At 41.5% G+C, this 16,386-nt stretch overlaps 1 protein-coding gene across 1 annotated transcript in view; it reads right to left on the bottom strand.

The window, feature by feature from the left end:
- ITGB8 (integrin subunit beta 8) overlaps positions 1–8,094 on the bottom strand; it is a 75,253-nt gene extending 67,159 nt beyond the window's left edge. The window contains exon 1 of the mRNA XM_016217026.2: positions 7,893–8,094. Within this exon, the coding sequence (XP_016072512.2) occupies positions 7,893–8,019 (127 nt within the window). The 5' untranslated portion in view covers positions 8,020–8,094. The remainder of the gene's footprint in view (positions 1–7,892) is intronic.
- Between the last annotated feature and the right edge of the window lie 8,292 nt (positions 8,095–16,386).

Raw genomic sequence — 16,386 nt, 5'->3', positions numbered from 1 at the left:
ATGACATTATGTAGGGGATTAAAAATAGGGTACCAGTCTTGTGAAGCTTATAGAATGACATCAAAAATTGACATATAACAGAACCTTAACAAATGTGCTACAAAAAGGAATAGGCAGGGTGCTATGGCAGCAGATGGCAGAAGGCTGTCACCTCAAGGGGAGACAGGGAGGGTCAGTGAAAATTTAAGGAATTTGCCAGGTCCTTTTATACATGATTGCCTCTCTATTCTGTCTGGCTCCTAAATATATGCTGTCAGAAGTCACACAGTGTTGTTAGGTTGCTATTGAGAGTCAGCCCATTTAGCTGGATCAGTAAAATATGGCAAAACAGCAGCAATCCACTCAGAGAAATGAAATCATCTCCCAGCATCCACCGCCCCAGGTCTAATCTTTGATATCTGAGCCCGTTTTCTACTCAGCTTCCCCTTGTACGTCAGATCTCTTTTGTCTTCCAACACGCAATTACCCTTTTTAGGTTCAACTCCTACACTTCTACTAAATGCTCCCAAGCTGCCTTTTTAAAAAAAAAAAAAAATATATATATATATATATATATATATATATATATATACACACACACACACACACACATACAATTAAGTATGATTATATTTGAATAGGTAAAAAGGAGTACTCCCTCACCATGACAGGCTATAGAAAGCCTCTCTACCCTGTCAGACCTACGTTACAGATCCATTGAGTTTGCAGAGATAGGCCAGTTTATCCACTCCTCCTGGCCTGGAGGGCTCTGCTCTATTTCCAAACAAATGACAACCAGAATCCAAACTCTGTTCCTAGGCTTCTGTGCTCTCACCTGTGGCCTTACCTCCTGAACAACCCGAAATACCCAGCTTTCCAGCACACTTCGCCTTTGCACACCAATGACTTAGAGAGGGGATGAATGAAAAGCGTCTTTCCAAATATGCCATTTGGTAATATCCTCTCAGATTCTGGAATTCCCTGCCAGTCTCCCAGTGTTCATGTGGTATCTCCTATGATCTCTTAAATGGAGGTGGCCACTGTATATCTGGGTAATATCCAGCAGCCTGCCTTGTTTAACCAACTCATTTGGACCATCCTGGGCCATTTACTGTACAGCATCCTCAGAACCCTAGAAAAGTGAGTTTGTGCTATTATGGGTAAAATTCTTGGGAACCCAAATTTCTTCATATATAGGAATGCCACTATACTGGAGAGGTAGGCTTCGAAAGTTTGTGTAATTCCATATTTCTTGGGATCTTCTAGGTGGTTAGTTCCCTGCTTGTCAATCAGGACCCCTAACAAATTGCCACTATGGCAGCTCTACAGAACTTGAAGGCCCATTTCTGGCAGAGTACTCTGGAGCTTGAGTTCTTTAACACAGAGCTAGAAGCATCTAATTTGGTCAAAGGGTCAAGGAAACCCTGGTTCCATACATGAGATTTCTTGTTTTTAAAAATAAGCCCAAAGGAATTGTTAAGTACCCATGTAGGAGAAAAAAATCTTATGCCATCTGGGCAGTATTTTAGAAGTCTATCCTGTAGGGAATAGGTGTGTAACACCAGTGACAATTCTAACTGACCAAACATTTCTGCACTGCCAAGTAATTCAGCCAAAAGTAGTATTAGTCTTTTTTAAACTTTAAAATAAAAAATATCTCTGGGAGGCATAATTTGTCCAAAAAGTCCTGATATCTGAAGTTTCATAATGCCCATAAATCAATTTCTACTACAATAAGTCTATCACTGGATAATCTAGTCTGCAACCCTGTTCTCAGAGAGCACTGACCTGTGGCATCTATGCTATGCTGCCCTCCAAGCAGCCAAAGGTGAGCCCTGGACATGTATATCAACACCATATGCACCATGATAGGGAGCTTTGGGCTTTATTCTCCAGCTGTTCTATGCCGCCCTCAGTAGGGCACAGGTACATGCTCAGGAACTCCCTCCCCTTCTCCCACCTCTTCTGAGTTCCATCAGATGTCTCCAGCATCATGTGGCCTGGGTGGGATTCCTTAGGAGGCATCAAACATGCTCATCCTCTGAATTAAGGACTAATGCTAATAACATTTCGTCCTCATTTCCATTACCAACCTCAGAGGTCAGGCACCGTGATTATGTACATTGGCTCTCACCTTAGTGCTCTGGTTCTATGTGGTTGTGGTTGAAACACTCATTCAGAAGGACCTTTTAAACCAAAACTCAGAATGCCTGAAACTGACTCCCTTCTTGAGTGTCTTTTTCAATGTACTACCTTCCAGATAAATTCTCTTGAAACTTGAGCCTCATGTATCATTTCCAGAGAGTTTTCTTTTGCAAATTATGGTGTACTTGTCTTTAATTCATCATAAAAATCCAAGCCAAATGCACAAAAAGACAATAGAGCAATACCTTGGGAGGTATGCCTTGTACTAAGGAAGAAACCCGCTAGATCATTTTTCTGCCAGTAATACAGTTCTGCTACAATGAACTCTTTGTTTCCAACTAGAACAGCCAGTCCTACAGCAATTCCTGCACACCCCAAAACTTCCCTGCATTCTTTGCTCTACTGCAGTTAATGAATATCTTTACAGCACCAGGCGTAGCCAGCCTGGCCTCCTAGCCCCACTCAAGCAGGCAATTAGGAAAGACATTCCTTAGTTCGGCATTCCTTAAGGTACCTCCTGTTAACCTAATTTTGTAGAATTTTGAATTTTTTTTAATTATTTTTTTCGTTTGACCTCATAATATTCGAAAGCTCCTTTGAAGCATAGTGGTAATACCTCATTCCATAAGGATGAAGCTTTCGACCAAGCTTCTTTCCCTATCCAGTGTCTGTAACAGCTTCTAGGGGATTAAATATATGGCCCTCACTGAAATCAGAAAAAAATGCTGTACGTGGGAAACTGTGGTTCAATTTCAAGGAAAGGACCCTGGTACTTTGTGTTCACGTGGAACAACAGTATCTCAACTCTGGCTGCATTTGCCCACCAGCATATCTTGAAATACCAGCTCTTTTGGTTCTAAAAGGAATTTGGGTCCAAAACAACACAAAATATTAAAACTTCCCTGGCGAAGAGCCACTGCATACCTCACATAGTTAATAAGAAATATTTGGCACATTTCTTCAGAGCTGATGTATTTCTCGTCTTCATACTCTGTCTTCATTACTATCCTATCCCTCCATCTGCAGACTCGGTCTCTTCCATGGATTGAGCTTGAACTAGCCTTGGCAGCTATTGAACTACCTGGGGCCTATGATTTTTTTTGGAGGCAATTTTCTAGACTAATCAAACTGCACCAATACTGATCTGGAATGGCAACAGACTCTGTCTCTGACAAATATAACAGTATTTGTTGATTAAAACAAAATAATAGAAAAATAACAAAAATACCTGGGAGAGATAACACATTTCCAAACCCACTAGAGTAATGATGGTTGGCTTACTGATCAGCTCAGCATGAAAGACCACTCTTTGAAACCTCATATGCTGTCTTAAAACATGAACTTTTAGTACTTTGAATAATAACACTCAAAATAAAAGCATATTTTAAAATCATCTTAAGAGTATATATCCAATAAAACCACCATAATTTAACATTTCAATTTTACTTTAATGATCTTATTCTTATTTCCTAAACTGATTTTAGTTGGGAAACTTTTAAAGTAACTCAGGAAAGACAATTTTTAAAGTAATATATGTACTTTATTAATGCAGTATATAAAAGTACCTTTTAAAATAGCAACAAGTTTATTTTTGAAAAACATATTAGGGTGTCTTAGCTTGAGTAATAACATTCAACCATGGGATGGTCTTTGGCAAGACAAATGCATGTTATGTTAGATATGAAAATGCAGCTATAATTCTTATCCCAGACTAGTTCATGGACATATTGAACTCTCCATGGACCCCGCACAATATGATGTAACCCTCCTTAACCCCCTCAGACCTCGTCCCTCACTATTCACCCCTCTTGCTCTTCTCCAGCCACACTGGCCCTGTTTCCCTTTCTCCAGCACTCCAGGCACACTCCAGGATCTTTGAGCCTGCTATTGTCTCTATCTGGACTCTTCTTGTTAATACCTATATGGCTCAGTCACATCAGGAAAGATAATTTTAATAAATACTTAATATTAGTAGTTTCCTAGCACTCTTACATTTAGAGGTTGGGACCTGAAGAACTGACATCAGAGGAGAAGGAGCTTAAACCCAGAGAACGTGGGTACAGGAGGGAGTGGTCAACAGTGTTCACTTACTGACAGATAATGGGATGAAGACTATGACGTGGCCGTGGGGCTTGGCGGTAGGCAGCTCCCTGTGTTTTTAACAGAGTAGTATACTTGCGGAGGTGATAAACAAGGCCTGACTGCAGTGGACTCCAAAAGCAGGTGTGGAGAATTGGAGACAGCAAGTATAACAACTTTTTGAAGAATGTTGGCTATTAACGAGCGTGAGAAACAGAAGGATCCTACACATGTATGGATATGCATATGCTATAACTGATCCAGCAGAGGGGAGCAAAACTGATGATTCAGGAGACCAGGGTAACAATCCTTCCAACAGACTCAAACAAGGTGCACTTGCTGTGATTCCATCGGGATAAAGCAATTAGCATTTGGCCGGGGAAGTAGATTTACCCATGTTATTTTCTCCTTCTTCATATACATGCATATCAGAAAAGCTGTTACATATGCATATTTTTAAGAAAAATATTTTTAATGGAGCCATAGAAGAACCATTGAGAAGTAAATAGTTGAAACTGTCTTTGCTTGTTGAGTTCCCATCAGAGATAATGAACAACCTTGTGGCCCTAAAACTCAGCTAAAGAAATCCATGCTCTGGGATTAATGAGTGTGTTACTCCTCACTAGTATTTTGATTTACTGAAATATTTTGGAGAAAATGATATGAGATATTTGCTTCAAAATAATGTAGTTGGGGAAAAGAGATAAACTGGGTGGGGAGAGAAATGAAAAAAGTTGGCCCTGAGTTGATAGTTCACTGAAGCTGGGTGATGGGTATATAGCGATTCCTTATACCATTCTCTCTGCTTCTGCATGTGTTTCAAAATTTCCATAATATAAAGTTAAAAATTAGAAGAAACATAGTTTCAATACCATGCTTAATTCAAAGAAATCCATTCAATGGTGAAATTTCAGATAATTTGGTAACAGGTGAATATTTGAGGGCACAGGAATTTTTCTGGTATTTTCAAATCTTACCAGTTACTTTGTTTTATATAGTGCACAAACTTATTTTTTAATCAGAAAGTGTCTCGGTTGCTTTACGATATAATTAATTTGGATGCCTATTGTACAAATAATTGGAAGACTGGATTTTTATAAACGAAGGGTTGGTTCTCTTAAATATCCTCTCACTTTAGGTAAGCATAAAAACCCCGAGAACACTTATGTTATAAAATATGTTCTGAGGTAATGTAATACTACAGTTAAAAAACAACAGTAATCCAGGTGGTGTTACTTAAAAGACTAAATACTTGATTATACACAGAAGGTTAAATTAAGTTGCAATCATAGTTTCCACTTTTAAAAACTTCTGAAATTTTTCACTCTTATATTGCTGTATACAATTTTAGTTAAAAAAGATTTTTAGCCCTGGCCGGCATGGCTCAGTTGGTTGAGTGTCATTCTGTGCACCAAAAGGTCGCTGGTTCAATTCCTGGCCAGGGCACGTTCCCAGGTTGGGGGTTCGGTCGGGGTGTGTAGGGGAGGCAACTGATCGATGTTTCTCTCTCGAACTGATGTTTTTCTCTCTCTCTCCCTCTCTCTTTCTCTAGAATCAATAAAAACATATTTTTTAAAAATATTTTTAACCTTTTAAAACTAGCAAATGTAGAAATAACTGTTGCTACATTAAGTCTTCTTCAAATATTAACCACTAGGTAGTCTTTAGTGTTTTCCAGTTACTCATTAACCATTCTTTAGTGTTATTGTTACTCAATTGTCAGTAATTTCCACCAGGGAAAATTGAATAACAAAGTCCAATAAATTTTCTAGATCAGAATAATATTCAGGTTTTATTAGTAACATTCCTCTTGCTCAGGATATATTCATTAACAAAAGTCCATATGTAATTTGAGACCTATAAATTCTACTTCAAAAATTAAACCCAAAGTTACATTGTGCAGTTTATGGTTTCTTTTGTATGGCTTTAATGCCCTCAACATTTCCTTGGTGTAAACTACTGAGCAAGGGAACAAGATTTCCTTTGTAACTGATACCTAAATTTCGTTTCTGCTTTAAGCGTCTAATTTGCACTGCAAAGACATATAATTTGAGCCTTGTAGCTATATCACAAAAGTACAACAGTTTATTCTGATCTTTAATTTTCTGAGTTGTGCTGGCTGTAATTTAAATTTTTTGCATGTTTTTAACTGCAATGCAAACCAGTATACATGAGAAACCTTTGTATATTGACAGAGGCTGGGAAAAGGATGCCTTGTTCTGATTTCAAATAAGGATGCCCTTTTCACAACTGCAGGTGCAAGGGAGCTCATTCATAATATTTGCTTCAAATCAGTTATAGTTACTGGCTGGAAATACAATGCTACTACAGGAGAGCTTGACTAATCTTTACAAGCACAATGAATACAAATTATTACTATTAACAAATTCTAGAGGCAAGTAGGACTTTTCCCTTTGCCTACATATTGGGGATATAATATATGCTGTCGACACAGTTTTGGTCATTTTACTATTATGTGTATGTGTTTACTAAATCTAGAAAAACACTTTGTTAGTTATTAACACAGGATGGAATTATGCTCAGTGGAAAATCTGCTGTAACAAATTCATGTTCCACTTAAGAGATAATTGATAATGAATGTTACTCTTTCCTTTCCCTAAGTTTCACTTATTTTTAAATCAACACATAAGCCAAAAAATAACCACAAGATAAAAATTTACTCTAATTGCTCTCATTTCGTAACTGGGTAAGTCTCCTTTTGAAACATATATTAGATAACTATATAAGCAACAAATAAGTGAAGCTAGCTGGATGTTTCCATTAGAAACCTTCATTTATAAGGTTATGACTTTACTGTTTTAATTAGCTTCAGGCAGAAACTTGGCACACCCAGTTCAGAACATCAGAGAAAATTTTAGTCTACAAAACAATTATAACTCTCCTTCAACAAGAGAGGTCAGAGAAAGGTTCTAACAGAATTTAAGGGCTGGATGGCCAAACACAGATAAAGTAAATTAAAAAATAAACTGTGGCAATAATCATTGCATTGGCAAAAGTAAGTGTTTGGTTGATGTATGAAACCAATAAGAACTCATCCTAAATTGATGGTTATTACTATTACTCTATGTTCTACTGTTTGCTAGCAATGCAGTAGTGTCACCTTACATTTGCATATAATTCAAAAGTGCCCACACACTTTTGCACTTTTAATTCATTCAGGCTGAGCACTACCATAGGAGAAACTTGTAAGCTGCCATCGTTTGCTTTCATGGCCTCAAAAACAGAAGACTCCCATTGCACCTATTTACCCTCAGCCTTGAATCACATGCAAGCTAGTGGTTAGACCCACATGCTAAAAAGATGGGGGTCCTCTCTGAGGATGCCTGCAAGGATGGGGCAGAACCCCTAAACTGGCTGCTGTAAATACCACCGCCCACTCTTCCAAACGTCCATTCTGTTACTGCCTCTCCAGCATCCACGAGCAACACACCGTGTCTCCACTTATAATTAGTTATTGCTGTCACTCCAGGGCGGAAATGCTTGACACCTGGCCTCCCTCAGGCCACATGCGGTGGGGGACACTTCCACACACCACCCCTCTTAAGTTCTAAGGGCAGATGGAGGGAGACTGACACCGGGCCACTTACCTGGCCGGGATGCTCTTCCTGTCAGCTCAAGACCTTTGAGGAAGAGAGGAAAACAGAAGAAAAAACACACAAAAAACTTACCACTCTGGCCCAGTCCAAGACCAACTGCAAACACCCAGGCCGCCCGGAGGAACGGGGCAGGACCTGGCCGGCAGTTTTGCAGGCAGACAAATGCGGCAGTAAAAAAAGCCAGGGCCGAGCAGCACATAATGCAGAGCAGCCCGCACCGCGCCTGCCGCCTGGCTGCTATCTGGATGCGCGCTCGCGCCTCCGCGGCGCACCTTGGGGCCCACGGACCAAATGTCGCTAAGACGTTTCCAGCAGGCCGGGCAGGCGGGCCCCGCGGCTCGGAGCGAGCGGTGCAGGTACGCTGGCCTGGGCGCCGCTCGGCATCTCAGGGCCCCCGCGGCCCTCCCAGCTCCGCACGGCTGGTCCCGAAACCTCCGCCTGAAGCACTTCCTCCGATGGCCAATGGCTCGGGTTGGCGACGCGAGCGGGGCTCCGCAGCCCGCTCTGGGACAAAGAAAAGAGCTTTTGTTTCTCTCCAGCCGACGGGAATTCTGCTGCATAAATCAGCTTAGCGAAGAGCCAAACACAATCAAACCCAAACAAAGCCCGAAGCTGGGGGGAAAAACCAGCCTAATGTACATTCACTGGGTGATGCTGCTTCTGTGGGAGGGGACGCCGGTGAGGCCAAAGGGGAAAAAAGTCGGCGCATCAGTCAGCGCGAGCTTCTTCCACAGGTGGGCAGGGAGGCCAACTCCACTTAGCTGAAGCTCTGCAGCCTGGTGAGCTGAACCGCGGGCAGAGTCGAAGCGGCAGCGTCCTGGGCTGGCCGGAGGAAGCTCGCGGTGCCAGCAGCCAGGGGACGCGGCTCCGGGAGCGCCCTAGAAGCCCCCGCCGGCGCCGGCAGACACAGAGCGAGGCATCTCGGCTCCCGGCTGGGACAGGAGTGGAGCGCACCGCCGCGAGCGCGGGATGTTCCGCGGGGGTGCCGAAGCCCGGCCTCGCGGGGCGGGAGCTTCGTGCCCTCGTCCTTTTGGCCCCAGTGTACAGCTCAGACGTCCGGCCGTCTAGAACCCGGGCTGCTGGCGAGCTCAGGGGTGCACCCCGCGAGGATGAGAGGGAGGCGACTTCGGGGGGGGGGGGTTGTGGTCCTTCCCGGGTGCGGAGGGGGGCGTGGGGGGCTACTCCCGAAGTGCTGATAGTTGGGCGCGCTCCGGCTGAGTTGCTAGGAAACCGCCCCACGCTACGGAGCGCCGGCCCCGGCAGCCTGCAGGGAGGCTGCAGCTCTCAGCAACAGCAAAAGCTCGGAGCAGCGTGGGCGGGACATTAGTGAGGCATGAAGTCACCGCGGCCCACACTCGCTCTTTGTTTTGCTCACTCCAGCTCTTTTTCTCCCCCTTGGCTCTGATGGTTGCCATTCCCACAGTTCGCAAGGATTCTTGTTGCGTAGCCGCGCAACAGGAATCGCACGCTCTGTTCTCTTTCCCTCTCCTCCCGGAGTTCCTGCACCCCAGCGCTCGCCTACCGGGTGTAGAGACTCGCTCAGCACGAGTGGCAGCTGCGCGCAAGCCCCAGCCTCTCAGCCGGGCTCTGCGCACTCCTTTGTTTGGAGATACTCACTGCTCGGCGGCTGCCGCATGCAAAGTGGAGTCCCGGAGCCTCACCCCACCCCCAACACCCTCTGTTCAGCGGGTGCGCACTGACTACTTTGCCTGCAGAGTTAGGAGCTCATCCTTTGCCCCACCCCAAGACTGTCCTGCGTCTCCCCATCCCGTGGAGAGTTGGGCCGGTCTGCAGAAGCTGTACTCGAAGCCGCTGGCCGAAATTTCTCGCGGCTCTTCCACTCGGATCATCAACCCTGGGCTGGACAGCCCTTGTTTTTTCTAGGGTCTGGTGGTGGCTCTGGGCTTTTGCTATAACATGGGTCTTTTGACCTTAAGTGTTACCTTCCCAGTAAACGGAACAAAGAAATTACAAAGGCCTGCGAAACAGGAGAGAGAAGCTAGGGAAGGAGATGGGAGGGCATTTCTGTCTGCTTGCAGATCAGAAATTTAGGTGCTTGCAGGGAAGGGGTGTTTTGCTGGGCAATGGTCAGGGAATCCGCGCGTCTCCTTGGGTCCTGTCAGTACCAGGCTAGGCCGAGGGAGAAAACCCAGTCCTCCGGATCAAAAAAAACAAGGCGCTGTTTCCAATCAGACACAGGGTGATGCTTCTCTTCTGCCTCTAGGGGCAGGAGTGGTTTGCCCTGGTAAAATCTGGCCTCTCCTTTCCCACTAGCTGCGTGCTGACCTCTTGCTTAGAGCAGCCTCCTCTTACAGGCATCAGATCCGTCCAGCCAGGTCAAGGTGAAATATGTGGGAGTTTCCCTCCTTACTTGCTTGATAGTTTCCATCTCTGTATTTGGAGTAAAAAAACAAGTAGGAGGCTTTCTCTGTTTTTTTTTCTTTCTGTTTTCTATTTGTTAACTGAGTGAATGGAAAGTACCTGATTAATAAACCACAACATTGAAAACTCCCCCTTTTCAGGTGTGGAGTGCACGCTGAAGCCCACAGAATTAGCTAAGCAAACCAGGAACCCAGCTGGAAAATTACAAGTGCCTTGAATCTACAAAGCAGGTTTCTTTCAGAGACCAAATGAATGATCCAAACCTGAAAAACTGGTACTTATAAACACAATTCCACTATAGACAATGTACTCTATGTACAATGAAATCCAGCTCAGCTTCATTATTTATTTTCTTTCCTTAGTTCCAAGTTTGAGCAACTATAGTTTTGATTTTCGTGGTCTTCAAGGACCACTTCGTGGCCTGAGAAGTGGCTGGATGGGGCTGAGGATTTGAAGTCTGAACACAAAATGAACATATTCAAACCCTAATTAGTATTCTTCAGTGGGGTAGCATGTATATTTTCCCGAGATTATTTCACAGTCCAAAGAAATGCAGCCACCCTTGAGACAGTGCAGTGCTATAATAAAGAAAAAAAGTCAACCCATAATACCTATAAGGATGTGCGTGTAAGTGCATTTTATGTTGTAAAGAAAGACTTCCACATTTTATTTTACGAAGCCCAGTCAAAAATATGTCAGGATGCCACTTTTATGGAGTTGTTGAAGAGTAAGCACAGTGCCTTTTATCACCACTTCCTAGTTGCAAAGAGGTTACAATTGTGGTTATCAAAATAAAATAAGACAGAATATCCCAGTTGTGAGACTGTGATCCTTGTAAGTTATTTACAAACTAGTTATCTGTACATCTTGAGCTATAAAGATAAAAGTGAATTCTCTCAAGCCCTGCAAATCATCTGTAGGGTTTTCTTACAGTAAATGTAACTAGTGGCCTAGGAACAAAAAGTTTCCGTGTTTCCTATAAATGTCATTGGTCACCACAACTCGTTCTTTTTCCTGTAAGGAAGTGTACAGCATGTTGTGAAGAAATGTGGTATTATCTTCCTCATATTACCTGAATTCAAACAGAGAAAAAATGTTCCCGATTAATTCCTGTCTTTATCAAGTTCTCCTGCCGTGCTTTGAAATTTCTGACAGCTAATTTTTTATCATTTGTGGTAATGAGAGCAAATGAAATTCACAGATAGTGTAAAAGTAGTAACATTTTAGCTATTCATTCCAGCCTTCGTATCATCAGATTCTTTTAGTTGCTAAGTAAGTCATAAAATTAGATGAATTAAGTTTCTTTCCTACTTCTTTAACCTTGACTTCTCACTAACTCAGTTTATGGTGAGAATGAATAAGCTATAGAAAGATCGCAGGAATGAGAGAGACATCTGGGAGATTGCTCCTTTTCATGTGTATCCAGCCTTTTAACTAGATTTTGTCCAAATTACTGACCTCATAATTACAGTTAAAACTATATTCACATTTTAATATTACAGATGCTCCTCAATTTATGCTAGAGTTATGTCCCAATAAATCATCGTAAGTTGAAAATACCATGTCAAAAATGCATTTCACATGCCTAACCCCCTGAACATCATAGCTTAGCCTACCCTATTTTAAGCATGCACGGAACACTTACAGTAGCCTACAGTTGGGCAAAATCACCTAACGCAATGAATACACTGTAGAGTATCAGTTGTTTACCCTTTTGGTCACGTGGCTTATTTCAAGCTATGGCTAGCTGCTGCCCAGCATCATGAGAGGGTATTGTACTGCGTATCGCTAGCCAAGGAAAGATCAAAATTCGATGTATGGTTCCTACTGATTTCATATTGCTCTTGCACCATTGTAAAATTAAAGAATTGTAAGTCGTACCATTGTAAATTGGGACCATCTGTACCAGAAGTTGCTATCAGAGATATTCAATAAGTTTTAACAGATGTTCACAAGCTGTCTATAAGCTTGCTTCATCAACAGCTCTTACAGATGATACAGCCCAGACAGTTGGATGTATTATTGTGACCATGACTTCAAGCTTCTTCCAATGATAAAGAACATAAGCCACTGAAAGTTACTTTTCACTGAAATATTATATAAATTAGTGTTACTCATACTCTGGACTGTACACTGCCTTGTACATAATCACCTGTAGGGTGATTCCTTAGTTCTGTTCCAGGAGATCCTGACTTTGCGGATCTGGTGTGGTGCCCAGAGATATGCATTATTACAAGTGTCTCAGATGGTTCTTATGCACTGAGGTTTAAGAACCCCTACTATAATGGATGAAGACAGAGATTCCTCAAAGGCCTCATGTGTGATTATTGACAAACTCCAGTATCAGGTGCAAAGTCAAAGAAAAATGAACTGCTGGATCCAGTGTCTGAGATGTTCATGTTTTAGGCTACCAGATTTCCATAATTAAGTTTGGAGAAAAATGCTGGGTTAAAGTTAAATTAAATTCTTTACTGGAGGATTTTCCAGAAACTTAAACAGGCCAACATTCAATTGGATTCTCCAAAGGAAGATTCCTTTATTTGGGGAACATTTTACAGACTAATTTTCTATAAGGCACACTGGTGAGACTTAATCCTACTTTACAAATGTGGAAACTAAGAACAAGGTTGGTGAGGAGACTGACCTCACTTCAGGAGAATTACTGAGCAGGTACAAATCAAAGCCTGATTCTTCTCGACCACCTCATATCATGATTACTTTTGGTTTCAAGTAAGAGAGTCAGACTGTGGCTGCCTTAACTAAAAAAGGAAATTACTGGAAGGAGATTGGGAGCTTACAGAATCAGATTGAATAGGTCAGGGTTGAATAGGCCAGAAACCAAGTAGCAGTAAGTGGCCAGGTAACGAGAATATTTTCTAATCATCCCTCCATTTATGGACCACTTGTTCAAGATTCAGAATCCTGGTTGGCAATGTCTAATTTTCAGAACTTTAGTCGCATATCAGTCCTCTGGCTTTCTGAGGGTGAAGGGTGGGGGGGAGGAGCTCTTGCCTTTGGCTTTCTCAGTGGAAAGTCTAATACTGTTTCCCAACAAGATGACATAAAATTGTCTTAAAAGTGACCAACACTCATTATGCACATATCCTGATTTCCACATGCTACAGCGTTTCATTACAGTTTGATTTGAGGTAATGATGCAGCTTTGATTTAGCTACCCTGCCCACTAACTGATGCTTTGGTTGGTAGTAGTAGTTATCTTCATGGATACTTTTGAATGAAACAAATTATCTGTGCATAGTTTCACCCCAGCTTTGTGTTATTCTTACATAGCCTGCAACAAACCAATGCTTATTTAGCCTTTAGCTCCTTACCAGAATGATTATAGAGATGTGGTGTCTGAATTAATTATTTAGCTTTGTGAAATTCTTTATTGACCAAGTCTGCAGCAGATGCTTTGTTGACCCCCCATGTCCCTCCAGGTGCGCTGATTCATTCCACACAGCCAGAAGCTCTTTGCAATGAATATTTCTCAACCAAGGACTAACCTGATGGGAAGTGGGGTATAAATACCCTAGGCCCCTTGCTCCTTGTATGGAACCACTTTGGGCCTTGTGTTCTACACTAGTGCTTCTCAAACTCTTGTTGGACCAGTCTTTTACGTATTTTCAATCCATCATGGATTGGTACTTTCAAAAATGAATTATTTAAAAAATGGGTGTCATAAAAGTATCAAATTGTTATAAAAATTTCTAAATACTTTTACTTTTTATACATTCTTTGTACTGAACCCGTCTCAAACAGTTCAAGGACTGGTCCTATCACACACCACGTTTTGAGTAGTATTGAACCCCCTTGCCCCAGGTTCCCTTGGGAGTAAGTGCCGTCGCCCACAGTGATAACTATTCAAACATATCCTTCACTGTCTGCCCCCCCATTTCCCTGCTGCTTCCTGGTATTTCCTTGTCTCAGGGTCTTCTGGAGGGCCCTAAGAGAAGTAATTAATGCGCCCGGAAACTACTGCCTGTGCCCTCCATGTGTGAACTTGAATTTTATTGTTATCTAGCTTATATAAAGCAGCCAACAGGATTAAAAGCACTAGGGTTCTGGAGTCTGAAGAACACTACGCTTGAACCTGCTACTTAGTAGCTGTAGAACCATGGGCAAGTTATTTAATATCCTTGAGCCTCAGTTTACTTATTTATGCAACAATGAAATTAAAATAACTTCCAAAATTGCAAATTATATACCAAGATACTACTACAATTCTATTAGAGTGTCCAAAATCCAAAACACTAACACCACCAAATGCTGGTGAGAATGTGGAGCAACAACTCTCATTCCCAGCTGGTGGGAATCAAAATGGTGCAGCCCCTTCGGAAGACTTTGGTGGCTTCTTATAAAACTAAACACTCTCATCGTATAATCCAACAGTTGCTCTTCTTGGTGTTTATCCAAAGGAGTTGGAAACTTATATTGACACAAAAACCTGCACATGGGTGTTTATAGTATCTTTATTCAAAATTGCCAAAACTTGGAAACAACCAAAATGTCCCTCCACAGGTGAATGGATAAATAAACTGTGGTACGTCTAGACAATGGAATATTATTCAGCGCCAAAAAGAAATGAGTTATCAAGCCATGAAAAGACATGGACGAAACTTAAATGCACTTTGCTAAGGAAAAGAACCCAATGTGAAAAGGCAATATAATGTATGATTCCAAATACATGACATTCTGGGAAAGGCAAAAATATAGAGAGAGTAGAAGTAGCGTTGCCAGGGTAAGGGGGGGGAGAGTAGGATAAATTAGCGGAGCACAAGATTTTTAGGGCAGTGAAACTACTCTATAATACTGCAGTGGTGGGTACATATAATTGTACATTTGTCAAAACCCAAAGAATGTACACCATCAAGAGTGAACTCTAATATAAACTATGGCCTTTGAGTGATAATGATGTATCATTGTAGGTTCATTCATTGCTTTTATGGGATGTTGACAGCAGGGGAGGCCCTGGGGGGGTGGGGGGCAGTAGGAGGCATATGGGAACTCTGTATTTCCAGTCAGTTTTGCTGTGAAACTAAAACTACTCTAAAAAGTAAAGTCAATAAAACATATACACATACACACACACACACAACTGCCAAATAAGATTATTATGAGAATCAAAGTCAAGCTCATTAATGAAACATAATAGAACCCACCATATATTTTCCCAAGGGTTTTTGCCATGCTAATTTAGATCATTTAAATTTCATAATTGAAAATGCATAAATGCTTATTTCAAGACTTTCGTGTTGTCATAAAAATAACATCAAATATCTTTGCTTTGCTTTATACATAACTTTCCTTTTCTGGTAACTATACAATTCTTTACCCACATTAATAGATGTAGTGAGCATGTCTTTATATAGAAGCCTGTAATCCTAGCATTCTTTATGACAGTCTAGTTTTATGTCTCCTTAATCAAACCAAATTGTTCCACAATCTTTTCAGCTTGAAGTCATCCTTGTACAGTTTGACATGACACTATATGAGAGCTTTACCAATTTGTACATGATAAGGATGACATACTTAATCCTGCCTTTCATTTACAATTTAACATATTTAAACTTCTATGTAGTCAGGAGGGTAAGTAAATATATATGTTTTAAATATCATTGCTTTATTGCTCAGTACTCTAAATGTATTGCAATGTTAAGGGTCCACGACTGGTTCTCCGAAATCAAGGTATCAGCAGACATTATAAATATGACAGCTCACTGCTGACAGGGTTCATCTGTTGGCCATGGTGGCATGTGGGCTGATTTGCACATCATTACACAGCTAAAGGTCTTTGAGAACTTCAGTAACTCGCAGCGAGCCCTCGACTAACACTCCCCCTTTCAGCATTTTCTCATGATCGCATTGCCTCTAGAGAATGAAGTCACTACAAATGTTAAATTATTCTAATCAAATTCACATGGTATTTTTATTCTTGGAATGCTTCCATTCTTAGCCCCCTTCTCCAATTTCCAAATTACTTCATGTTTCACCTTGAAGAATGTGACCTTTTAGCATAGCGAGGAAATTCTTTGTAAATTAGGCATAGGATATTCAATTTAAACACTCATTTAATAAATATGTAAATATTTATTGAACATTTAGTATGTGTAAAGTGATAAGTCCTATGGCAAGTACAAGCATCAGTAAAATCCAATCTTTTCTCAAAGATATTATCTTACTT

The sequence above is a fragment of the Miniopterus natalensis genome, chromosome 10 (assembly GCF_054644295.1).
Source record: "Miniopterus natalensis isolate mMinNat1 chromosome 10, mMinNat1.hap1, whole genome shotgun sequence".
Classification (NCBI taxonomy): Eukaryota; Metazoa; Chordata; class Mammalia; order Chiroptera; family Miniopteridae; genus Miniopterus; species Miniopterus natalensis.
This window is presented reverse-complemented; position numbering and strand designations above follow the sequence as displayed.